The sequence below is a fragment of the Tachysurus fulvidraco genome, chromosome 19, assembly GCF_022655615.1.
Source record: "Tachysurus fulvidraco isolate hzauxx_2018 chromosome 19, HZAU_PFXX_2.0, whole genome shotgun sequence".
In the NCBI taxonomy this organism is placed as follows: Eukaryota; Metazoa; Chordata; class Actinopteri; order Siluriformes; family Bagridae; genus Tachysurus; species Tachysurus fulvidraco.
In genome coordinates, this window is record NC_062536.1 from 14,307,141 (window position 1) to 14,333,481 (window position 26,341).

The following is a 26,341-nucleotide window of genomic DNA, read 5'->3' on the forward strand; positions in this document are numbered from 1 at the left end:
CCCAGCACTGCCAAGCTGTTGGAGCAAGGCTCTTAGCCCTCTCTCTGCTAAAGGTACTGTATCATGGCTGACCTTTGCTCTCAGCCAAACTTCCTAAAAAGCTGGGTTATGTGATCACATGCATTTCTCTGTAATGTAGTTAGCTCAGTTTGCGTAGTCCATTGAGACCATTATCATAGCCATTAGCTCAGTTTGCTCCTTACACAACAAAGACAAGACCCATTTTCAGATGCATATCTTACACAGATCTTTATTGTCCCTTTAATTGTGTTCTCTTTGTACAACACAGATTTACAAGCTCACTTCAGACTTATAAACTTACATACGTCAACATAGCTCTGTCTTTTATACAAGCTATAACCTTTTTTCCTATCCAACATTCACTTTTGCCCATCATTCCACTTGCTTTTTATCTTTCCTGGTAAACACCATGCTTTTCTCCAACACATCCATCATTCGTGCTTTGTATAGGACACTACGATGAAACACAACCAAAAACTGTGATTAAGCGTAGCGTCTAGATTCAAAGCCACTCTTCTTATGCAATGCAATTCAAACATCTTTAGCCATCATACAACATACACATTCTTTGCCAGCTATTTCAGTGAACTATTCTATTTATACAAGCATTTACATACCATTGTACAATTAAGCTCCATGCAAGATGCTACATTGAAAAGGTATCCGTTTCTCTCGGGAGTTAGCTTTCTTTCTTTCTTTTTAATTAAAAAAAAAAAAAAAGCCAACATGGCTCAGTTTAAGTTTTACACGAGTAAAATAATATACCACATATCCTGATATTGACAGTATAAATCACAATGTGACTGTGATTTCATTTGGTTTTCAAGAAAAAATGGATTTAAATTAATTGTTTTTCCAAAACATGTACAATGTGTACAGCAAAGTGTCAAGCTGATAAAACAACATATACTGTCTTCAGAGGAATGTAATTAAATTCAACTCTTCCACTAGACTTTTCTGATTTTGATCATTTCTTTTCTTTGTGGCTGTTCTTTTTCCTTATTGTATCTTTTGCATACACAGTTTGTTTCAGCTGAAAGCTACAGTGCTGTTTAAAAAAAAACAAACAAAAAAAAGAGCTACAGTAAATTTCTGATTAAGAATATATAAAAAAAATAACATTTAATTACAAAACCAAATTGATAATACATTAATACCAAACTAACAGTAAACAGGGCTTGTGTGATCTCATGCTCACTCTCACACACACTGATCACTGAGTGAAAGCGTGTATGTGTGTAAAACACTTCTTGAGATACATGCAGTTAACCCTTGCGAATACTGTGTCTCCCTGGTCCAGATTTGCTCCCCGTGGGTTGTCTTGGAGTGTGTGGGGGATTACAAGGGATATAGCTGCCATTGAGGACAGTAACACAAAACACTGCTGAAGATCCACAGAGTTCCAACACACATAAATACAAGTCTGCTCTGGTATGAGTTTAATGTCCATGTAGAGCCTGGGAGCTCTCTACACCATGGTTTCCTTCCTTTTGCCCAGAGAGCAGAGCATGTGTTTGTCCTTTTTAGATTTCCTTGGCGAGCTAGATGATGTGGAGGATGAGGACGAGGAAGATGATGTAGAGGTGGTGGAAGGTGTGGGGCTGGGAGGCTCATGGCTTTGAGGCTGGTTCTCGTCTGTCTCCTCCATTTGGACGATTGTGGAGGCTGTGGAGGAGCGGCGATTGGAGCAGACAATGGAAGCATCGCTCTGGATGACAGACATGGCACTGCGTAAGCAGTTGAGCCACTGCTGCTTGTGGAAGATGTCGTTGACTTGAAGCGTATGTGACTGACCCTGTGCTGGGTCCTGGAAACGCACACGGAAGATGTTCTTGGCTGCAAGAGGACAGAGAGTAGTGGTAAAATAAACAATTCTATCAAGCCAGCACATAAATATATACATTTAAGTATAAACATACATAAAACATTTATGTATAAACATAAAACAGCTCTGAAGCTCACCTTTGTCTGAGTTGCTGAAAGCCCCTCTGAAGGACCCACCCATGCGCACGTCTCCATCCTGCAGGTCCTCCAGCACCAGGTCCTGTACCGGAATGGGCTGGCGGTAAACCTGGAAACACTGACGTTCGTTCCGCACCACGGGCCGCGTCAGGACCAGCACTTCATTGAACAGGAACACGTGCAGTTTCTGTAGGGAACAGAATAAATCATGGGTCAAAGAGTCATATGATAGATTAGATTTGATTATTGAGCAATAAACTTTTTATTGCATTGTGTAAACGTGCTAGACTCACCGTGCCACTCTTGTTACGCAGCTCGCCATGGCACAGCAGGCTCTTGCACTGCTCTATGCGTGGATCTTTCTGCTTGTCGTCCAGGTACTCCAGTTTATCAATGTAGTACTGGCATTCTGACTCGCCTTTCTTCATGTTAATGTCAGTCAGCACATCCTGAATAATGCTAAGCTGTGAATATGCAAATACAAACCGTTATTTCACAGATAGGTCTCTAATTGCAGAGAATTCTCTAGATAAAATGTGTGTGTCTGTGTTTTCTAGTAAATCTGTAATAGAATACTCACAGCTTCTTCAAGGCTGGCAGTGTCTGGGTGTTCAGTCGGTGTGTGTCGGAGGATCTCTCTCAGCAGGAGCGGGTATTTGACCAGCCGTGATCGGGGAATGTCGAGGAAGCTCCACAGGTCCAGCTTCCTGCTGAATGGTGACTCAAGACAGCGCTGCAGGAAGTCCTGCACTTTTGGGTCCTGCTTTTTCTGGTCCAGCAGGGCTTTGGCTGCCAGCTGGTTGCTGCAGTAGGCCCGGTATGCATTTAATCTGGGCAGCTATAGATATAATAAAGGGTCGTTAATTCAAAGTCAAACTAAGATGCTTTAATGAACACAGTGAAAGAAGGTAAAGAGAAGTCGCAAGTCTTACCCAGTTGACTACAATCTGGCCGATCTCTCCAACTGTCCCATCGGGGCCTGTTGCTATAGCCAGCTGTGCCAACAGATCTGACAGAGGGATGAAAGAAGGTGAGATGTTAGATGTTCTGGATTTCGAGCAAAAAGCCAACACCAAAGCCAGATATGAAAAGTGGATGGTTGTGTATACCTTCATGAAGAGGGATGTAAGCATCCAAATCTCCAAAGATGGCAGTCAGCTCTTCTTCAGACATGATTGACAGTTTCAACATTGGGTCATGGTATGCCTAGGGGGGAAAAAGGTCTCAATTGTTATTATCAATTTTTTTTTAAGTCAATACTAATTTAGTTCAGTCTGTGTAAAAATACAGCTAAACAACATTTGCATTCTCAATTGTCAATCTGCAACAAGTACCAACCTTGCGGGCAAGCTGGAGGTCCTCAATCAGGTCATGCTCTCCTCGAGACAGCTCAAATATGGCCTGCGTGATTGCAAATCAAAACAAGCCATTACTTTAGACATATGGTACATTTACTGCCAAAGTAAACCCCAAGAACTCTTAAATCAGAGTAGTGCTGGCTTAGTCTGGCTAAACTAAATGATTTTATTTTTCAGATCAGAATGTACTATGGCAGATTGCTTTGATGGCTGACTGGAAAGACTGAAATTCTTGGAGAGGCCCAAGTCTGTGCACCACACCACCTATTAGCATAGTGGTGTGATGCACAGATGTAAAAATCCAGTCGAGACGCTCCATTTCCAGTCCTCTCGGCCAGAGTACACACCAAATGAAAAGAAAAAAAAAAGTGAAACACGAAGAAAGTAAGTGGGAAGGACCAGGGAAGCAACCAAGCAAAAGGCCCTTAGGGTTTAATAAGTCAGCAGAGTCTGATTCAGTAGTGTCTAACTGGGAGTCAGGGTGGATTAACTATTCTGGCATGTATGCTGCCATCTGTTTTCTGCAGCCTTTGCTTTACTCACCTCTTGTCTCTTTATCTCCTTTGTGGAGAAAGTTCCCTTTTGGTGTACATCTAGGGTTTCGGACCAGAGGGTGCTATTACGGCGTTTGGGTGGTGTGGGTGCTGCAGCCTTGCTGCCTGCCTTGTGCTGGGGCACGCCCGGGGAGCGCCCGTCGCCCCGCAGTGAAGCCTGCAGGGTCTGACCGAAGCGCCGGACGGCCCCATTCTTCACGGGGGAGATGAGGTTCGCCAGCGAGGTGACTCGGCCCAGTGGCCGCACACGCTTAGTACTGGGTTCCTACACAAGATAAAGGGGAAAAAATTTGTTAACGATTGGTTTGCTTTTGATGCAGCATGAAGTCAGATAAAAAGGCATTACTAGTCACAGGACTCCCCCCCCCCTAGTATTTCAGATTATTGAGGGCTGAATTTTGGTCAGACAGGCTGGCATTTCCTGGGCTGCAGAAATTGGAGCTTCTAGAGGCAACAGCTGTTGAACACATCATGAGGGAGTCCCCTTAGCATGAAAGAAACACAAAGGCCTCTTTCTGCCTGCCTGCAGCCATGGAGTTCAGGGGGTCTATAGGCATGCCCGGAATGTACAAGACCCCTGTCTCAGCTGTCCCATTCTCAACTAAAGACACACACTCAACAAAGTGATATCACACATGCTCGTACTGCCACGTTTGTCGATTTAATTCACTTAGTTGCATTGTTCAACTCACTTTCAGAGGGAATTATGAACTGTTGTACAACTGTAAATGTATTGTTATGTTGGGACAATCAGTTTGAGACAAAAGACATTGCACTCCTAACTTCTCTGCTCCACCCACAGACTGACCCATCTTTACTCCCTTATAACCCTTCAGTGCGGCTGTCAGCCACATGTTAAGACAGGCCCTGCAGGCCTCTTGCGTGAGAGGGAGAAGCACACCTGAACCCCTGTACAAACAGCGTTATAGCCTCAAAGCCATAACGACTGGGACTCGAGCCAAACCGTACAAACCAGAACAAGGAAAAAAAGTAAATCAAAACAAACCTGACAAGGTGATTTCACACTGGCAGACCCAGCCGGATTACTTTATACTATAATCACAGTCCTGAAACACTCAAGGGCTTCAGGGGCTGAAAAAAGTACTTATATCTTTAAAGCATGATACAGACAAATGACAGTGTGCACTCTGTTTGAAAGGTGCTATTAAATATGGATGCCTGGCTTTCTCCCCAGAGGGTAGAGAATGAGACTGTGTTCAGTTTGGCAAAGCAATGCTGATGAACAGATCCACTATTCAGGCTCAAACTGCCTCAAACAGCTGTGAGCAGATCTTCTACTTTATATTAGCTAGAATGCCGTCTGAGGTCAAGTTATACTTTGCTCACCAAGACCACCAGAGGGCTACTGTATCATCCTGCATCAAGTCCCCTGTGTCTGCTATGGCCAAGAAATGTGGGAGACCACATACAAGAGAATACTGGTTGTCTTGCAGCAAAAAGCTGATGGAGGGTTTGTCAACAAATCTGCTAATCCTTCAGATTGAATCCCAATCCTCTTGCTCAAGCTAGCAATTTTACACAAACCACTGCAACAATTCGTGTGCAAATCACCTCACTGTAGACTTCTTCACAATACACAAGTGTTAACTATGTTGTGGAGAGAGGAACAAGCAGGCAGACAGAATGATAGGGGATGCTATTTTTGGCTTTGCTGAACTGATCAGAACTCCTGTGAGAGAAAGTTTTAGTAGGACCTGGAATCACAAATCCCTTAAATTAGTTTACAGTGCTGTGGTGCAGACAGCGGTTGGGGGTCTTCTGTTGGGGAATCCATCTGGCTCCCCTGCTGTTGAACTACTGGCTTTCAATACAGAGCAAAAATGTTAAACTGCTAATTAAACAAGAAGTGGGGGGTGACTTGTGAAAAACTGGAAAGAAGAACTGTGACGAGTAAAAATTCAATGAACAATTTCACGTGTTCCAAAATGCCTCATTCACAATTCTTTGCAACTTCCCCTTCAGTTTTCCTGACAAGAAAACCACATCTCATTCTTCACTTCCAAAAATCAAAGAATAAAGGGGAAGAAGAGCCCAAAGAGTTGCTCTTATCTGATCCTGCTTCCCCATGGTGTTTGCCTGGGGACTAGGCACACCTAGGCCATGGACTACAGTACTTTGTAAACTGCTGGAATGCTTTTATTCCAGCAACGCGGCCCTGGAGGCCTTACCAGGGTCTGCTTTACCTGCTCTTCAGGTCTACAGTAGTTCAATATAACTGCTTGTTCAGACCCATCATGGTTGATATTTAAAGAAGCACCGCTCAAAACAACCATCTAATCCTGCGACCAAGGATGACCTTTGTGCTCCTTGGGAGTGTGCACACACCTTAGAGAAACACACCTGTAGCACTTGCTAGGGCAAAGTTCTCATTCTATTGATAACATTATAATCCCAAATTCGGTGTTGTATAATACAGAAAATAAAAGCTTAAGCAACAAAACTGAATGATGTCATTTTTAACCACTCAAGGCTTACCTCAAGTTCTTTGCACACTTGGTTCTGATAGTCTATTTTCTGTAGAGTCCGTTTGATAGGCACCACACCAGGTTCATCGTAAGCCACCATTTCTTTTAATAAAATCCACTGGTACGGGTCTGCTATTCCCAAAAATTATCCACAAGTGTAATCCACAAGAGTAAAAAAAAAATAAATAAAATAAAATAAAAAAAAATGAAGTAAAGTTTTTTTTAAAAAAGGTCCGCTGTCTCCCTAATACTTCATTGTCCACCAGAGTGGTGCTGCCTAACTTAGAAACGCACACTCGGTGTGCTCGGACAATCTCTAACTTTGTTCTGTTGGATGTGGGACGGAGGAAAAACTCATATACTCTGAGCTAGAGTGAGGGAGGGGCCAGAGAGAAAGCTCGCCCATTTAATCAGTAAGGGGTGGGAATTAGCAAAGAAACCCGAAACATTTACTCCCTCCCGAGTCTACTGTGGCAATGTTTAAACATTCAAAACTCATGCAGGCTTCACAAATATCTTCAAATATTTCCTATCACTTTATGTTGCCTCAAACTTAAAGCTGTCTAAGCGTATTAAAAGAATGTATTGGTTATACTTGTTCTCACTTGCCATTTAAAAAAAAAAAAAATTACACTGGAAATATTCCACTGAGGGCTCGTGTCCACACGTATTCTAACATAAAATTGTTATTTCATCTATTATTAAATTAGTTTTTTGGTATAAATGTAGCAGGAATTTAACACATTGAGTATGGAAGCACATAAAAGAATTTAGCCTCTCTTCTAATCTCATTTACGGTCCAAAAAGTTGTCCAAGCAAGAACTCATTTTGAAATCTCCCTTTAGAGATTTACAAACCATTCTCTTTCTGTTGATTACTTTCAACTGACATCACCACACCCATTAAATATATGATATGGTGCAAAAATCAAAAAAAAGGGAAGCAAATGTTTTTGCACATTTATCAATAGGTTCCACTACTTGCAAATAGCTTAAATGAAATTCCCCCATCAACTTGCTCACTAATGAGACGTGGAAAAAGAGATAAAGTATATTGAAATGCAGTGAGAGTGAGGTCTGTGTGGGTAAAAGTGGATTGGAGCAGCAGTCTCTGATGGTCTAGAGCCGTGTGTCTATAGAGAAGCAGAGAGTCGTTATCAGGTACTGGGGGAGGGAGAGATGATCAATAGAAAGACCACTCAATGTGTATAGAGGTAGGGCTAATCAAAACACAGCTCATTGGTATCTCTCTCGGTATTCATTTAAAAGAATGGGAATCGGGTTTACAAATAACAATAAGTTTCACAGTACAGAAGTGAGAAACTAACCAAAAAAAAGCAGAAGTGTATTACCAACATGGCCACACCAAAAAGGCAAAAGTGCTTCTATACACAAACCTGAACAATCAGTTCATCTACATCTGTATAGAGGACATAATTGTCCCCTGAGATTTGCTGCACAAGTAGCAAAAGTCTTTAGAATGTAGTTACGACTTCTTTCTTTCCCATACACCGAAGACTAAGAGCTTCAGCTGCGCAAATGGACCTGTGCACTGTTTGCGTTAAGGCTTGGTGTAAACCGGTGTAAATAAGGATTGTGAATGTGTCCTGAGCAAATGGAGAAATGCCGGTTTAGTGTCACCCTGCAGTGTCAATAGTGAAGTGTGAAATCTTGTGTTTGCATGGGATGCTGCTTGAGAGATTGGGTATTTAAATGGATAGCAGGTTCTTGGCTAAGAAGGCGTCAAATTGCTCTTGTTTACATCATCATCTTACATAGATTACTAAAGGCTTCTCCAACCTAGGTTAGGTGTGTGTGCAGAAGTTGGCATACAACAGAAACAATAATATAACACTACTGTTTTGCAGAGGGGTGTGACAGACACTTTGGACAGGAGACAGGGCTGAACTCGCAGCATGACCAGTTCTCTGCCTCCTGCAGGGCAACACCCAGACAGCTGGAGAAAATGGTGTGAACACAAACAAGTCGATGCTGCAAAACTCCTACAAGCCACACGCATGACTGAGTCACCACAGCTCAGATCAGTAGAACCAGACAGAGCTATGCTGTGCTACGAGGCTTTCTTAAATAAACAAACACTAAATAGACCTGAACTAAATGAAACTAAACTTCATTCTAAGATAATTGTCCCAAAACTACTTAATCCACATTATTTAAAACGGGAAATAGACATTTACAGTACTTTATTAGTAAATGACAATAAAATTAGGCCCATTTCCAAACAGAATGGCCTATAGACTTGCTTCAATAAAGAGCAGTTGCAGATGTGTCACTCATGTGAATCCACTTTTCTGTGAACTTTTTCTAAGCATCTGTTTTGTAGCTTCATGCAAGACAAAACCATCTATGGAACATTATGGGGCAAACTGGGTCCATGGGGCAAACAGGGTCTATGCCACAGAACAGACATATTATGGCTTTAGGGTAAATTTTCTTATTCTGCAATTGTAAAAATCCTGTGGTGTCTAAACTGAAAGAAAAGACATTGGAGCTAAGGGTATTGCTCCACCTGAGTTGAGCTAACTTCTGCCCTCTTCTGGTGACTGAACTGACCACCAGTATTTCTATGTCTAATAAAAACTAAATGTTACAAGGACCAAGTCTAGCTATTTCTCTAAATAAGCCGTGTTACGACTGCACACCTGAGACATCTGCTTTAATGATTCACTTATTCTCTTCCTTCTTACATCAGTGCAGTCTGACTCCATACTATAAAACCTACGCTAAAAACAAACATCCCATAACCATGGTGATGTTACAGCACTAGCCATGGGGGAGTTAGGATCCTACGCATGGTCTAGCAGGACACCTGCTTTCAGTCAGATGACTGTATATAGCTCCTGATTAAACAGACAGGATGTGACCATGTGCTATACAATCACTGGGCAAGTCTGTACAGTACATGTGCTCGTGTGGAAAACAGTAAAATACTGTGGAGCTAATGTTTTAATCCATCCCAAAATGATCTCTCTCGTCTTTGTTTTTTTACTATAATTTCAATTCTTAAAAAGTTTACTCACTACAGACATATAAGCCATATTACACAACTATCTGTTCAGATTTCCACATATTCCCGTAAAATAGTCCTTCCTATGCTATCCCGTTATAATTTGTGAAAGTGAAAGCACAGACATCCTGTGAATCGGAAGTAGATAGACAAGGTGTGCTAATTAATTCTAGATTCTGACTATTTCAAAAGCTAAAGGTGATGACACACAAACACACACAAACAGAAACCTAAAGAGCAAGTTTCAGAATCTCTCAGCCTGAAGTCTCATACTGAAAGATTTTTAGGATGTGGATTAATGAGTGTTTACAAATGTCAGAGGATCGCTTAAAGATCAATGGGCATAAGCGATACAGGTGGATATGAACAGATGTATGCATACATCATTTGTACGTGCATTTATACAAACATCGGTTATTCTCGCAAAACTCAATAATGTGAAGGGACTTCTCGGCCTCCTGCTTCTGAGTGTGTAAATTTACATACGAGGTGACTATGTAATGTAAGCTTCAATGTAATGTAATGAAACCACTTATTTATTTCAAATACACACACACAAAATACTTTATTTTTTAGATCTGTTGTTTTACAGTTAAGGACAGATGCTGATTTAAGATAAAATGGTGGTATAAAAGGAGGATGATCCGGGGTGCACACAGATGGTGATTGATGATTTCAGCTGATTTTGACTTCAGATTGGTTTCTGGTTATGAGCTACACTCAGTCACTTTTTTTTTTTTAAATGTGAATGGTCTTAAACTTGCAGATAATCTACATTTCTGAACCTCGGGCACGTACACACTGGGGAGTTTTCATTGAACTTTCTTTCACTGTACTGCATCACCAATTACTCAGTAGTTTATAGCTGACCAAGTGTACACACCCAGCAACAGAATTCGTTGCCACAAAACAGAGCGGATTACCAATACTACCCCCAATATACACACACACACACATTATAGATAGATGTACAAAACTAAAATGTACTCCTCAATGCCACTGCATGTTCATGCTTGCTCCGATTCAGGACAGTGAAATTTTAAATAGTAACTGTAATTACTTACACAGTCAATAATATGTTTTTATATATAGTCACACAATGCCTTGATTTCCAGGTGGATTTCTGTTTTACAGGAATATCACAGATTTAATTTGGTTTCCTGTCTTCAATTCTAACAGTGTACGTTTAAAAATGGAAATCTGATCATCAGTGTGAGTGCACTGTGAGAGACTTTATCCATTTGTGACCTCAGCATGTGCGTGGGTATTAAAATATAACCCAAATCTAGTAGATGATTTCTGATGTCAGTCACTCGATACACCAGTCTATGTCAGTTTAATCACTTCTACTGGCTCACGGTGCCAACTCCTAAGGTCAGGTTGAGAAGGTGATACTAGGGGGGGTAGTCAACACCTGTGATGAAGATCCCTTCCTCCTCCCACACACACGGGGGGCTATTGCGCATACGAGTGAGGGCGCAGTTGTGTTTGCGAAAGAGGTGGGGTTGAGGAAAGTCTAGAACTTGGTGTGGTGAGAGACATGTTTTTACCATGAGAAAAGAACAGACGTGTGTTTTTTTGCACAGAAATAAAGTTTTCAGTCACAACGTACAGTTTGAATTGAAGTGTGTACAAAAATAAAATTGGTGGTACTAATGTAATAGGAAAACAAAACACCACCACACTGGGTCTGGTTCAGTTCCAGCGTACAGCTTCAATGCTGTAGTGTGCGTGCGTGTCATTATATTATATTATGAGAAAGTTAAAACAGGATGGATAAAGTGATGGCTATTGTGCCATGCTGTTTGTTGTGAGTCCTGTGTATGATTTTAGTTAAGCTTTCACCGGTACAACTGTCAGGATGGTTACTGTTGCTATGGGTGTATAAAGAAATCAACAATCCTTGTCAAAGAGGGAGGAAAAAACAGGTGCCGACCAAACAGGTCTATGCATCACATTTTCCTATTTTGTCATTTTCAGCTTCCAACATAAAGGCACAAAGGCAGCATATAATCATGAGACGTTTTAGAGAAAACATCCAAAAACTTGCCTTGATTAATTCTGCAAAAATATACACGTTTGTTTTTAACAGATTTCCACATGTGGAACACGTGTTAAGTGGCCACAATGTTAAAATAACCTACAGTATAAAACTACAGTATAAACTGTCATTTTATTATACAGTATATCAGGGGGTTTTACACTAAAGACTTTCAGATTTTCAGTTTCTAATGACATTATTATTTACACAAAGGTATTTGCCTGTCAGGCTGTGAGATAAACTAGCCTAGTTATTTCCAGTTAGACTGTTCGATTCATTTCTTGTGGCTTTCGTCAGATATGTATTTCTCATGCAAACTTGATTTGTGTTTGGAAGATGCATCGTGGCGTAGGGTTTAAAATAAAAATATGGATAAAATGGGTCAAATTAATTGCATGTTAACCAAATAAATAATGCTTGCAGAGCTAAAGTCGAGACAAATTAATCCAACAAACTAACTCCCTGTAAGAAAAGCTGTAGAAAATTATATAAACAAAGCATGCATGTGCATTGTGTTGACAGCAGTGGAAATACTACTGAATTCTTGTATAGAAAAGTTAACTTAACATAAACAACTTATTGTGTATTTTTGCGAGTAAAGGCATTCCGTGTGTGGAGACTGGTCTAAATTCAGAAAATTGGCTGTTAGGTTGGGTATAGAGAGAAAACAGACTTAAAGGAAACGTATTAAAAAATACAATGCAATGTTTGTTGATAATAAAAGGTGCAGTCCAACTAGATTCTATGATAACTAATCTCTCACACACAAACCCACCTTAAAATCAAAGCTGCACAGACTGACTGCATCTTCATCTTTCTCTCTGCGTTTCCGTTTCTGTGAAGAGACAAAAAGCTGTTACAATCCAATTAAATTCATCTAGAAAGCCTAAATGTTCTCAATAGCAAACAAAAAAACATTTCCCCAATACACACACACACACACACACACACTAAACAGAAAAAAGCACTGCTAGGACTCTCTCTATAGCATTCATTCACTGCCTGCTGCTTCAGACATGGTGGCCTGAAGGCTGGGTGGCTGCTTAAAGCACACATTACTGTGGTTTACAATGTCCCACAAGGAGGCCCATCAAACTCAGGAAGACCACCATTACCCCCAGAAGACTTTAGCATCTGCATGTGTAAATGCATAGGTGTATGTGTGTGTGTGTGTGTGTGGTGAGGCTCAGCAGGTGAAAAGAGTGACCTGCATTGTATGTGTATGCTCCCGTTTCACTACAGGAAGTCATTCCACAAATCTGTGAACACAAAGCCCAGCAGGCATGATGGTTTAAGTGGTAACCCACTTACAGATTAATAAACTTGCAGAAAAGGACACACCTCAAACTTACCCTCTGAGAGCACACAAATGGCTTTAAACCCTACATTTGTCCAAGGCTCAAATCTTGAGCCTGTATAACCCAATTGTGAGTACTGCAGTAACACCAAGCCACGTGTGGGTCTGAGCTAAGAGGTGAGCTTCAACTACTTGACAAAACAAGTCTATAGTCAACTGATTATAGTATAATTCAGGAAAGTGGTTCTTAATGTGTGAGCTGAAAACGTAGAGAAAGAGGGGGGAGAAAAGCTCCATCCAGCTACAAACAGGATATATCCCAGTGAAAGTAAAACAGGAAAGTCTGACTGTTGTGTCATGATGTAGAACTGCCCATTGTGTTGTTTTTCTGATGTTTGTATGATGCTGCTACCTGTGAATATATCAGTGAATAACCATGTGACATTTATGTTTTAGAAGAAAACGGAGTTTAAATTTAGTTTAGAAAAACTTGCCTTGATTACTGCAAACATACATGATTATCGTGCATTAACGGGATTTTTCCTTAGATGGTTATAGTGCTAAATTAACCTACTTTATAAAACATAGAGATCAGTAAACTCTCAATCCTCCTCATCTTATATAAACAAGGTTTATCAGTACACAGTACAGACTATTTACATTTGTCCAAGGCACAGATCTTGAGTGTTTATAACCCATTTGTAAGTACTGCATTATCACGAAGCCACGTGTGGGTCTGAGCTAAGAGGTGAGCTGATTTCAGTACAACAAGACACTTGGTTAACAACATTGGAGACAAATGCCAGGGGTTTAATGATATTTCATGATTGTTTTTGTCTGTTTGAAATCATTTCACCTATTAATCCTAACCTCAACAATAAAAAATAAACAAATTTTCACAGTTCTATGCAAATTCCACAATGACACTGTAAAGCAACAAATACAAATGGCTGCTCAAATTGATCCAGCATTTCTGCCCAGTCACAACCTTCATGCCTACCCACAGTTTGTTCCCATTTAGTGTTTGATTAAAAAAAAAAAAAAAAAACACCTCCTCGTCTTATCCTGGCATATATGAATGCCATTAAATGCTCCTATTAAATGTAGAGACAATGCAAAGAAAAACAAAAGTTTGGAAGGAAATAGACCCTTGAAATTTGTGGGATTTCTTCACACATAAATCCACAAATGCCAGTGCTGTCTCAAATAGTGCTATGGTTAAGAGCAAAGTCAGCATACCTTTTATTGGGCATTCACTGCTAACAGCTCTGTAATGTGACTGTAATTAGATGGGATAAGTGACGAGCTCATTTAGAAAAATCCCCATTCAGAGACAATAGAGAGGAATCAATCAGGCCTTTGATGAAAAGCCTTACTTTGAGCTTCGAAAGGGATAAGATAAGTTAGAAGCAGGTGATTTGCAGTCCAAATAAATAGAAAACATGTTTGATTGTCATTAATGAGGAGGGACTCTGATGTTATTTGGGTGAGAGTAAATAAGCTGAACACCACCAAAGAAAATGCAAGAAACTATCTTTAGTGGTTTCGATCATTTACCTTCTAACTTATTACATACCGATTTAACCACCATTAACACATCACTAGCCTTAAATGGTCTCCTCAACTCTAACTCCAACCTGACCTTAATCAGAAACCTCACCATAATAGAAAGCAGTTACACACTGTGCAGACAATGGAAAAAAAAAAGTGTGGAATCAGTGCTGTGGACTGCCAGATAAAAATGGAAAGGAAAACAGTGCAGAGTGCCCTGTGGCCTGAATATACAAAGTGCCTGATAGGTATTTTCACAGAAACATATGCTGACAGAAGATACTCGGACATCTCCTCCCTTCCCAAATGTGGAGGATCCCGCTGTTTGTTTTGTTTTCATTTTAATTTTCCACTCAATTTCCACTCAAGAAATCAGCCAGCAACATTAGGAGTTGGAAATTCTTTGCAAAGACAGAAATATTTACTTTAGGTAAAAATGACAAGCCTAAGCTGTGCTCATTAAACGGGAATCCCTCTAGAGACAGATGCTGTCATGATCCCCAGCTAAGTTAGGCAACTTAAAGTTTGGACAGTTAGCACTAAATTCGAAATGCATCAAAATCTTAATTATATCGTATTAAACTTTGAAAGAATACCTCACTATCAAACATATTAAATATATTTAGAATGACGGAAGATGTTGAGGTTCTCTTTTGGAATGACAAGATTGGACAGGATTAGAAACAAGTACATCAGTCCGCTCATGTTGGACGTTTGGGAGAAAAAGTTAGGGAAGCCAGATTAAGATGGTTTGGACATGTTCAGAGGAGGGAGAGTGAGTATATTGGTAGGAGAATGTTGGACATGGAGCTGCCAGGCAGGAGGCAAAGAGGAAGGCCAAAGAGGAGGTATATGGATGTAATTAATGAGGATATAAAGCTAGTGGGTGCAAGTGTTGAGGATGCAGAAGACAGGGAGAGGTGGAGAGAGATGATTCGCTGTGGCGACCACTGAAGGGAAAAGCCGAAAGATGATGATCACCTGTTAATTATGTACATGTAATGTAATTCAATCTAAAGCTACAGAATTTTTTTTATAACTTCTCTACAATTTATTTCCCTTTGAGGGTTACACTGCACTGTGACCCAGCGCGAGAATAGCTGTGGCTGGATAGATTCTCTGCGGAAGCGAGTAAGAGAACTCTCTAGCTGATCGCTGTCATATGATAGGACAGAGCTGCCTGTTTTTTGTCCAATTTGAAAGAAAATAATGGATGCCAATAATGTGTTGATGGCAGTCAGTGACAACAAATCCTTATGTGATTATGCTCTCTGGTGGCAGGATTTACACAGCCACCGAAGGTAAGACAACTAGTGCTTCTCACGCAACTCCTGCGACAGTGCTGACGAGAAGGTGTCACTTCAGCACCAGAGGCAGTGCCAGTCAGTGCTGCTGTGGGGCGGAGCTGGGTCAGCACCAGCAGACCAATCAGACCGCTCGAAGGTAACCCTGTCTGTATAGCCCTTGCATTCTGTGCTGTTCTCTTGACTTGTTGAAAGCCCGTAAGAAGGATGCTACTCAGGAAGGGAACTACGCCGGGCAAAGCAGAGTTCACGCTACTGCTGACCATTGACTTGCTGATGGTGCCTGCCCAAAGCACTCACCCGGGTCTGTGCAGCCTGCACGATTGTTGTCATACCTCTAGCCATGCAATCTCAACATTACAGGCAAGCCAAGACAATCTTTGAAATAACCATAAGCAAGGACACCAGCAAAAACATTATTCTGTATTTTCCCTGAGGCCTCCCAATCTGCTTTAATTCAGGCCATGCAGTACAGCCACATCAAACACACTTTTCTCCCTCACCTTGGCACAGAGATATTAAGGGTAAAAAGAAAAAAAGAAAAAGAACGAGGTAGGTATGTGAAACATGTTCATCTTTTACCTCAATAGGTTTTTGAAGGTGAGATAATGAAGAGCCAACTGGAAGCTTAATGAGCCCCATGTGCTTAACTCATGAGCTAATGTGTGTACGTGTTCTGGGGGAAAAGGATACCTTTATATCAAAGCAATCATCTGGCACAGGATGAAGAACCCACTTCTCTTCCTTTCCCTCTCATTTGCCTCGGAGGAATGATGGCTAGAGTTTCACTTGGCCTTCATAAACGGTGGAATTCACCCAGCCTCTTTATTTCTTTTCTAATCTAGCCTCTTGTGCTCTGTTCTCAATCAGACACCAGTTTACATTTACTTCAAATGGCACTTAACTGATCTAGGAGGAATGGGAGCTTTGTAAATTCTCTTATGACGGTGAGACGCAGAGCTGGACAAAGGTAGGCTTGAGATATCTTAGGATCAGATGTTTATCTGCAGCAACTGGGCCACAGTCACGCAAAAGCATTTGAAAGGATTAACCTTGCCTAACGTAGCAGTCATTATAGGGCGGAGCTATTGCAGAACAAAAAAGGAAACCTTCACTAAAAACAAGTTTACAAGGATTATGGTTGTGCTGTTAAGCTTTGTGCTGTTTGCAGGATTGTCTGCACTGTGACATCAACCTGCAAAACTGAACTTTGTTTTGTTCCTTTAAGAGTTTGAAAAGCATCATTAGGCTTAAAAAGTAACAAACAAATCAATATAATCATCAAGGCCTTTCAAATCTTTATTTGATATAACATATGGATAAGCATTCGTTAGAGAGAGAAAAAAAGAGGCTAATTATAAGGAATCCCTCAAGAACTGCTCATTAACCACAGTTTTGTAATCGTTCCCAAACAGCTAAAGCCTGACAAAACTGTTAGTGATATGCTCTTTGGCAATGTTCATGTCATTGTATAAAATTGTAATATGTACAAAATGGACATCTCCATTAGTGAAGGTACCATGAGGCTAAACACTTCAGTATTTAACCAGTTAGAATCCCAGGGAACACACACACACCTACACCCACACCTAATGATCTCTTACTTTTGTCCAAAAGCCCCCTGTGAGGTGTTGGATGAGAAGTGGGTCACTTTATCCACAAAAACATGTCTTCTATAGCCACTAAAATACCTCACACATAAAAAGCACAAATATCTTTGTGGAATGAGGACTACTTCTGAGAATAGCCACTGTAGGACTCGTACTACGAGAAACAATAGTGTACTCACCAAAGTGAAGTCCCACTGAGGTCCGGGTGTACGAAAGGTGAAAGAACTTCCTCTTCTCAATGGAGGCCTAAAGCAAGGAAAATTATGGTAATTAAAAGAGAAAAAAAAAACAATGATTAACACACAAAACCCTATGTACATTTAACCAGTTTTATCAGGTTCTGTCATGGTCCCCAAACTGTTTCTACAAATTTGGAAACGCACAATAATGTCTTTATACGCTGTAGCTTTACAATTTCCCTTCACTGGAACTTAAAGGCCCAAACATCTTCCAGCATGGCAATGTCACCACGTACAAAGAAGACATGAACTGCCATGGTTGTAGTGATGGATCTCAAGTGTCCTGCACAAGGCCCTGACCTTAGCCCCACTGACATACTGACTGCACTGCTGACCTGACTTCACTAATGTTCATGTGGCTAAATGAGCAAATTCACAAAGCCACCCTCTAAGGCAGGGGTGTCAAACTCAAATTCACAGTGGGCCAAAATATAAAATTGATATAAAGTCACAAGCCAAACTGAATATTTAACTGCAACTGATATGTAATGTTCAGCCATTTTCATATGGAAACAAACTTTAGTTTTGCTTAAATATAGGATTTGGAACAACCAGAGCTTGATACAAACACATTAAATTCGAAATAAAAGACACATCAGTGGTATTCATTTCGCAAACTTTGACTATACACTTTTTGACAAACTCTCCCTCATTAAAGGACCAGGCAGATTTTGCTGTCTCTGCTGCCACAATAAAGCTTTACAGCAGCTTCACTTTTTGATTTTGCTTTCATGAAACACCAGACTTTTCATCTCCTCCGAGTTCTGGAGCTTCTGCTTTACGTCCAGGTCCTTATACTTCTCATAATGATTCATGTCATAGTGTCTTCTTGTGTTATAGTCTTTCGTTACAGACACGTTAGCTCCGTTAGCACACAATGGTTGTTAACGACTGTCAACAGAGAATGAGGGGCGCTTGCTGTTCGTGACTACGCGTCAATACAATGGCAAGGCATTCTGGGATTTGTAGTATTAGCGGAGCATGCAGCTAGCCAGCTGTAATGCACATCCGATATGATCTTGCGGGCCAAATATAATTACACCGCAAATTACACCTAAGGTCTAACGGAAAGCCTTTCCAGAAGAATGTATGTGACTGCAATTGCAAACAGGTTTTACATTTAAAACAGAATACTCAAAAAGTAATGAAGTTCACCTGAAGTTCAGGTGTCCACAAACCTTTAGTCCATACGGTGTATTGCATTACACTAGCATTATACTCACGCATTTAGCGGTGTCAAACACACAAGTTACATACCACACCCCGAGCCTGATGTAATGCTGCTTTCTATGATGCTGCATCTTCGGCTGACAATTGTAAAAGACGACACAGGATCGTTTGCAGCCAAACGTAAGCAATCGCACCAACTCTTAATCCTCTAGCTTCTGCACACATTCAGAGGATCCAGTGCACTAACTCTTCTCTTCCTGATTCCCACTTTGTCATGCAGGGCTTTCTTTATTTAGGGCCTGCTAACAACTGTGCGTGTGGGGTCGTGTTGACACAGATTACAAATCCTTTTTCAGTTGCACAGGTGAGAAACCCCCTCCCTCACACACTGAAACATTATTGCATTCATCAGCTAATCTACAGTGTGCGTGTCTGACTGACGTTACCACACACCGACCATCTGAGTGAATCACTTCAGCCACAGAAGTATTATTGATTTTTTTTATTAGAGAAAACAGCGCTCGGGAACAGTCAAAGTGTATCAGACGTTCTTGTGCTGCATCTGCATTATCTACATAAATCTCCAAAAAGGAGACTGTAAAACAAAAATCCCCCCCCCCTTTTTTTACCCGTAATTAATTCACATCCCTGGCTTTTGTTTATAAACTATTACACTACTGCAAAAAAAAAGCTTTGCACGGATATAATATAGCTGCAACTTTGGACACCTTTCCAAACAAATCCATTATTAGGTTTATAAGCATGCTTATATACTGGGGTTGTATGTGTGCTGCAGAATTTCAGTGGTTAAGACAGTAGACTTCTTACCAGAAAGTTGGGAGTTCAAATCCCATCACTGCATGATGTAAAAATGAGATAAATGGAAGTGGCATCTCCCAAATGCCATACGTGTAAATATAAAAAGCTTCATCATAAATAGCCTTTAAACATATATAAATATAAAAAATTGTCTAATTATGTTCAAAACAAGGAAGAAATAAAACCTCTCAATTAATTTCAAATGTAGTCCATGTAAATCATTATGTACACTTTGTATTAATCACCAGTTGATTAGATGGAAGGATGGAGGGGTAACTCAACATTTTATTTCTAACCCCTCTCTCACTAAACAATTTAAAGTCTCATGAGCAATTTAAAATGCTTTAACTCTTCTGAGACACGCCACTGGTCTCCTTTCAGCTGTTGTTCCTCTCGTCTCGTCCATTTGTTTTTGTGGCACAAAGGGAATGTGACCACAGCTAACAGAGATGTGTGCAGAGTCAGGGTGGTCTAGAAAACTGTACTTTAACTTAGCGCACATGAACCTCTCTGTGGTCTAAAATTTATGCATTACAGTTGTACATCACAGAACACTCTTTAGTTTAGGTTCTGAGACACTTAAGTCCAGTGGAATAAGTAGAAATAAGAAAATCCTGTTCTTTACTTCACAATAGTGTAGCCAAGTATTATTACCCAACCTGGTCGACTGAAGCATCTTGTACAAACCTGTACAATAGTTGAAGTTGTACGAGCTGCGCATTATCATCCTTAAAAAAACTCCTGCACATGTTGTTAGGAATAAGAGTGAGCTCATAGTCTAGTGTATGAGAGAAGGTGTGATGTGGGGATCAGATCTCTGTAGCATAATAGGTGAGCAGTTTTATAAAGGAGAATGTGATATGGGTGAGAGAAAAATAAAAGAATGAGCAGTAATTGCCTTTAGGCTGAGAGGAATTTCAACCATGAATGCCGGATTATGGTTGCTGATTGATCACAGGAAATAACAAGCAAATGTAAACGGTCCCTGTGTGTGCGCGCGGCATGTGTGTGCATGTTGCAGGCCTGATTAGAAATGATTAGGTTGTTTCCGGAACTGCGTTAGGTGCTGCATTAAAAGATGTTGACTGAGTGAGTTTTCTGGGATAAACTATAGCTGTAGTGGATAGTCGACAAAGCAGTTATACTGATTAGAGGTCTTCTCTGGTCTAAAGAAATGTCCCCGACCCAAAGTGACCCGAACCCGGCGTGCATAATTTCTTTTTTTTTTTTTTTTTTAAGAAAGACCCGACCCGAGACAAACCCGAAGAAACTATACCCGAGGCCGACGGCAATTATTTTTTTTAACCCTACTGGATGCGAATGTTGCACTATTTTGTTGAAACTTTACGCTAAAGTAACCGATTCAAAATTGCTTGACAGGTCTGTTTCAACAAAAATTAGCTTACCGCCAGTCACACGATGTCACAAGCGGTCTTGGCAAACGGAGGAGAGGTTGGAAAAGGACTCGAGTCGATGCACACACACGAGATACAGTAGTTCAGGTCTTGTCGGGTCCGTTCGGTAAAAACACATTCATTTTAAAGAGACCTGATGCCGCTATTATTAGACCCGACCCATGTCTGGGGCACACATGAAACTTTTAGACCCGAACCCGCTCGGGTCGGGCCTCGGGTTTTCGGATCAAAGTGGACCCGTGAAGACCTCTAATACTGATAACTGTCGATTAAACAAGCCTGAATTTTAAGTCATAAAATTGCATTCTATGCAAAACATTTCAGTGATGTTATTCAATATGTAATCACCCAGTGTTGTGTACATGTAGATTCTGTAATACCTGTGCGACCTGTCGTCAGTCAGCGGTGTCGCTTTAGTGTGACGGCTCACTGACCACGAACCTCTCTTTGTGAAATACATTTGCCCAAAATAAGATTAAGAAAAAAGCTGAGACAAGAAAAGAAGCAGTGATTCTTGAGCCCTGATTACAGATACTTCAGCCAGCCTCCTCAGCTGATTTTGACGCTGCTTTAAGACAAAGTCCATTATTAAAAGCACTACAAATAAAATTTAATTGGATCTGTATGCTATTTCTGTGCTGCATCAGTGCAGGATGTAGTGAAAATGGTACTGAGGGTCACCAGGGTCTGATAGCTGACAGTTGACCCCGTGTAGTAAATCAGGAGCATCGTGGTGGCACAACAGCTCATGTGACTTAATCCCACAATTTGCAGCACTAAAAGATATCAGGTGAGGTGCGACATTAACAACTTTATCTTATCTTAATGATACTGATCAAGGTTACAAACAATCTGTATTAATGGACTTAGTGTATGGCCAAAGGGTACGTTGACATCAGAACATTAAAACAGTGCTTTCAGATTTAATTCTCATTTATTGTTATAATAAACTTCAATCTTCTTTTCAACTACATGCGTGGCTGTGATCATTTGTGTTCAGCCATTAGTGAGGCCAGGCTTTATGTTGGGTGAGGAGGCCTGGTCAGTGTTCACAGAGATTCACACGAGGGACCTGTGCAGGACACTTGAGTTGTTGGCAAACCGTGTCTTCATAAGTTTTTCGCGCACAGGAACATTGTCATAATTTCTGGGTGCTTTCACACCTGCCTTGTTTAGTTCGGTTGAATCGTATCAGAGTTCGATTGCTCATTTGGTGCGGTTCCTTTGGGCAGGTGAGAATGCAGCAATCGAACTCTGGTGCGCGCCAAAAGCGGACCAAACAAGCGTACCGAGACCTCCTTGAAGAGATGGTCTCAGTACGCTTTCAAATGAACTCTGGTACGATTCGTCTGTGGTGAGAACACGATCCGAGATCAAACAGACCTAACTTCAAAAAGTATTGCGCATTTTGGACTAAAACAGCTGCCGTAGTGGGTCGTTGGCAATATTTTCGGAAAATGAGCATGTCACAGTTTCGCAAAAGTAATGCTCGCCGCCTCCTTAAAATGATATTTTCAAGCTGCATCCGCGCTTCATTCTGAAAATTAAGACTTTGCATGGAATGCTGTTTTACGAGCGATGTAGTAGATTACAACCACAAACATAATTGCAGCGCGCAGTCGTTTCTCCATGGTGTACTGTATGCTGTCTTTTTGTTTACTTCCGGAGTTTCGTTGGAATTTCCCGCACGTTTATTCTGACCAATCGAGAAGCAGTTTAGGAAATACGCTCAAAGACCTGTGGCCAATGAGTGATGTGGATGTTATCACATGACTGCATTTTGGTTCGTTTCAACTGGTGCGGAACAGAAAGAACAGTGTGGTGTGAAAAGGAACCAAAACTGCTAAAAAGCTACAATGCATCATTTTTGGCTTTTGGTCTGGACCAAATTAACCAAACTATAGGTGTGAAAGCACCCTCTGTCAGTTGCCTGGTGGGTCTACTAACATCGATCATTGTTCCACGCCGGTAAATAAAAGAGATCTGAACTGAATCAAATATCCCTCGCTGTATATTTTGATAGAAGAGTAAAAAGCCCTCAAATCGAAACCTATCCACCCTTCCTCACACAGACAAACACACACCTTGAATTAACTGTCAATCTTGTGCAATGGAACAATGATATAATTCACAGTCTAGCGTTTACATCATCCTCTTCACACCCACACAAAATGCCACAGGCTCTAACCTCAAATCCAGAATGTCAAGCCTAAACAAAATAAGTTTAAACCTTATTAAGAATACCTGTGGGGAAATGACAGACAGCCTTAATCTTCTCTACTGCTCTGTACATGTAAAGAAGCTCAAAGGACTGTATGGAAAAGCTTCCGCCTGAGCGTTAAAGTCGTTACTGCTTTTATGTGACTGGGAAGTAAACCTCATCACGAAGGACAACACTGAGGGCCTATAGCCCAAGAATGCAAGCAATGGATTACAGCAAATCTAAATAAGAAAAACTGTTGTTATTTGTAAAGTAAGAACGATGTGCGTCACTGAAAAGTCCCTTGGGCATGTGTTTATATATGTAGGAGTGGGAGGGACAGGGGAACATTTCCAAGGAGTTCATTACACAGAAGAGAAAATACAAGAGAGGTACTTAGTCATTAGGATCACATTATCAATGTGTGAAAAGCTCCTTTTCCTAAGAAGCTCTTCCCGATAAGAAATCATATATCATGCCATGGCAACTAGCCAGATACTGAAATGCTGAGTGTCTTCAGGGAGAAAAAAAAGCTTTACTGTTCACATTCATCTTCCTAAACATTCTGTTCTTGATTCAGACCTGATTTATTTGTCTTAAAATGTCTAAAGATGTCTTTATCTGTAACTTTATGGTAAGACTTTCATGACAAGTATCAGAGTTGATGATCTTGATGTACTTGGTTCCCTCCAGCACTGGTGCAATGGTGATCCATCTCCATCAAGATACAGTGAGTAACAAACTGTGTAACAACAGATCAGGTGACTGAGTGCTGTAGGAGTGTGTGACAGAATGAGAAAGAGAAACTTCAGAAGGAAATGCAGAAGCTATAAAAGATGTTTCACTGTTTCCAGAAGAGCAGAAAGTCCCAGACCAGATCTTTATCAAATTAGCAATTTTCAAAGCTGAAATCCCAAAATCACCCAGGAATGTAGGAATAAATCTTGAACAATTCATTATATCACAACTTTTACTAGCTGCATGCCTAAACGCTGTAACCATTTGGAAACAATTTAGTTCTAAAAATCATACTTCATACTATTCTGCATATTTTTTTCCTATGACAGTTTGTGGCGCTGTTTTATCTACCTTAAGGCATTGGGTACTGGCAAATAAATAAAAGGTGATAATACATATCACAAAAGTTTCATTTTTAGTATTTTATTTGTCCTTGCTATGGGCTCTGTAGAAGGAAGTGGAGATAAGGTACAAATTTATAATTCTCAAATTAAATAACAGCAGTTTGATTATAATTTTTGCATCTTTCATGTATGCAGATGAAATTTTATTAAAGCTCCATATTGATGCTTGTATTGGTTTTCAGAGAATCACACAAACCATGATAAACAAGGCCCGGATTCTGGTATTACACATAACTATATTCACATAACTGCTTCCTTTTGTGTGTCTGAAATCGTAAAACCAATCCTTACTTTATGATCGTTAGTTAGATTGTTTAAAGTGGTGGGTCTTTAGGAACTCTGAGCTGCACCGCTCATGTAATAGTATCATTTAAGCTACTATCTATTAATATAATAGGATCATTTAATCTATTACATTAATAATATTATTGACAGCAATTTGGTATTTATAGCCACACGTAAATAAACAGGATTACCATCTGATAATCACCATAACATTGTTAGGTTTCAGTTTGTGCACCTAATCAAAGTAGCTTTATCAACACTCGAGTTCATCGTTTCTAATTTTTGCTAAACAAAAGAAGTCACTGTTAAACTCCAAGTCTTCAAGACCTTATGCAATCACTGAAAGCCTTGAAGTTAAGCAAGGCTTCATCCTCCCATTAGCTTCCGATTAGCTTCAAGTCATACTAGTTTCTTTTCTCAGAATTGCATAATGTCCAAAATGTTATATATTTATGTTAAATACATTTTGGTGGGATAATGGGGAAGACTAAAAAAAAAGTCTGGCAAGAAACTGTGCTAGTGTAAACTTGCCTTATCTCTGACTCATAACAGCATGTTATTTACTGTTATTTGCTGTTATCCCCCACCCCCACCCCACCGCTTCCCTCTTTCTACCCATCTCGAGGAATCCAGAAATTGTACCAGCTCCGATTGTCTTCCGTGGATGAAGATTTTGGACCTCCACTAAAATGAACGCGACTTTGAGTCTGGTTCCTCTCAAGGTTTCTTCCTTTACTATCTAAGAGAGTTTTTCCTCCCCACAGACACCTGACTCACCTCAGACTTGCTCATTGGGGATAAATACAAACACATATAAATATATCTAATATTAATCTTGAATTTTTGCATTTTATCAATCTTTATAATAACCTTTTTTATGTTCTGTAAAGCTGCTGTGAGACAATGTCAATTGTAATAGAAATAAATAGAAATTTATAGAAATAAATTTGAACTGAATTGAAATTTCTTGCTGAAGAACTCCTAGCAGTGTGTATGCAGCTCCACCATGTGGTGACAGGAAGAATTACACCAGCCAGCCACCTGCCACCTCTAGTTACCTAAATACAAAACGACTTTAAAATCTTATAGGGTAATGTTATTATAATGATTCCCCAGAGTTACAATTTATATCGCCCATTCGTTGACTTTCTTTCTAGTTTATTCTGTTGGTGTAAACAAATGAAGTTAGCCAGCGAGCTAAAATAGTTAGCTTAAAATGTCGCGCAAATAGAATAAGAACCATTTCTGATGCAATCGATATTTCGCGACATGACAGAATAAAGAGTGTAGACGAACGCAGAAAGTGATGATGTGAATAAAAACGGAATTAAACACCAAGTAAATAGCGCGCGAGAGTTAGCATCTTAGCTAGCCGCCATTTCTCCTCACCGTTGACTGCTGTTGTTGTTGTTGCTCCCGGGGGGAGAATCCTGCGCGAGGACACTCGACTTTCTCTTACAGCACGCTTTTCTCTTTGGTCTCTCATTATTTCTCGTCTCTGGCACCGCGTCTTGTGTCTGGTCTGTTTCCTCCATTTTAAACATGTAAACTGAGGGGAAATGTTTGGTATACAAACGAACACCGACAAGTGACTGTTTGAATACGGCGGAAACTTGAATTGTGACCAATAGCAAAGAGAATAGGTGATGGTTGCCAGGATACGAGGTTGAATGGGCGGGGTTACCGTGAACGTGGTTTTGTCTGCGTACAGTGAAAAGCGCCATTGTTGTAACTGACACTGTGATGTGCTTCTGTGACTCTATAAAGTGCTTCTTTTGTAGAAAAACGTCAAGCAAATACACAGTCCTGCTATCTGCCGGTTGCAAACACAAACTGAGATAAAGATGACTGAATTGCATG

General features: G+C 40.4%; 1 protein-coding gene across 2 annotated transcripts; it reads right to left on the reverse strand.

Annotated features, from left to right (window-relative positions):
* Positions 1-222: 222 nt before the first annotated feature.
* net1 (neuroepithelial cell transforming 1) lies at positions 223-26,238 on the reverse strand. Of its 2 annotated transcripts, XM_027151614.2 has the most exons (11): positions 25,871-26,238; positions 17,391-17,457; positions 12,225-12,284; positions 3,885-4,160; positions 3,322-3,384; positions 3,093-3,189; positions 2,916-2,992; positions 2,564-2,821; positions 2,277-2,447; positions 1,984-2,170; positions 223-1,857 (listed from the first exon to the last, which is right to left on the reverse strand). In XM_027151614.2, the coding sequence occupies exons 1-11, from the start codon at positions 26,203-26,205 to the stop codon at positions 1,490-1,492; spliced, it is 1,959 nt and encodes a 652-aa protein (XP_027007415.1). In that variant the 5' UTR covers positions 26,206-26,238; the 3' UTR covers positions 223-1,489. The 2 variants fall into 2 exon arrangements, with proteins under 2 accessions (XP_027007415.1, XP_027007416.1); XM_027151615.2 differs by lacking the exons at positions 12,225-12,284; positions 17,391-17,457; positions 25,871-26,238 and adding an exon at positions 6,392-6,713.
* Positions 26,239-26,341: the final 103 nt, after the last annotated feature.

Coding starts and splice junctions, on each gene's coding strand:
- net1 (XM_027151614.2), bottom strand. CDS start 26,205: ATGGCGCTTTTCACTGTACGCAGACAAAACCACGTTCACGGTAACCCC. Junction 3,385..3,884: donor AGGAGATAAAGAGACAAGAG/GTGAGTAAAGCA, acceptor GCAATCACGCAG/GCCATATTTGAGCTGTCTCG. Junction 1,858..1,983: donor TTTCAGCAACTCAGACAAAG/GTGAGCTTCAGA, acceptor GTCCTCTTGCAG/CCAAGAACATCTTCCGTGTG.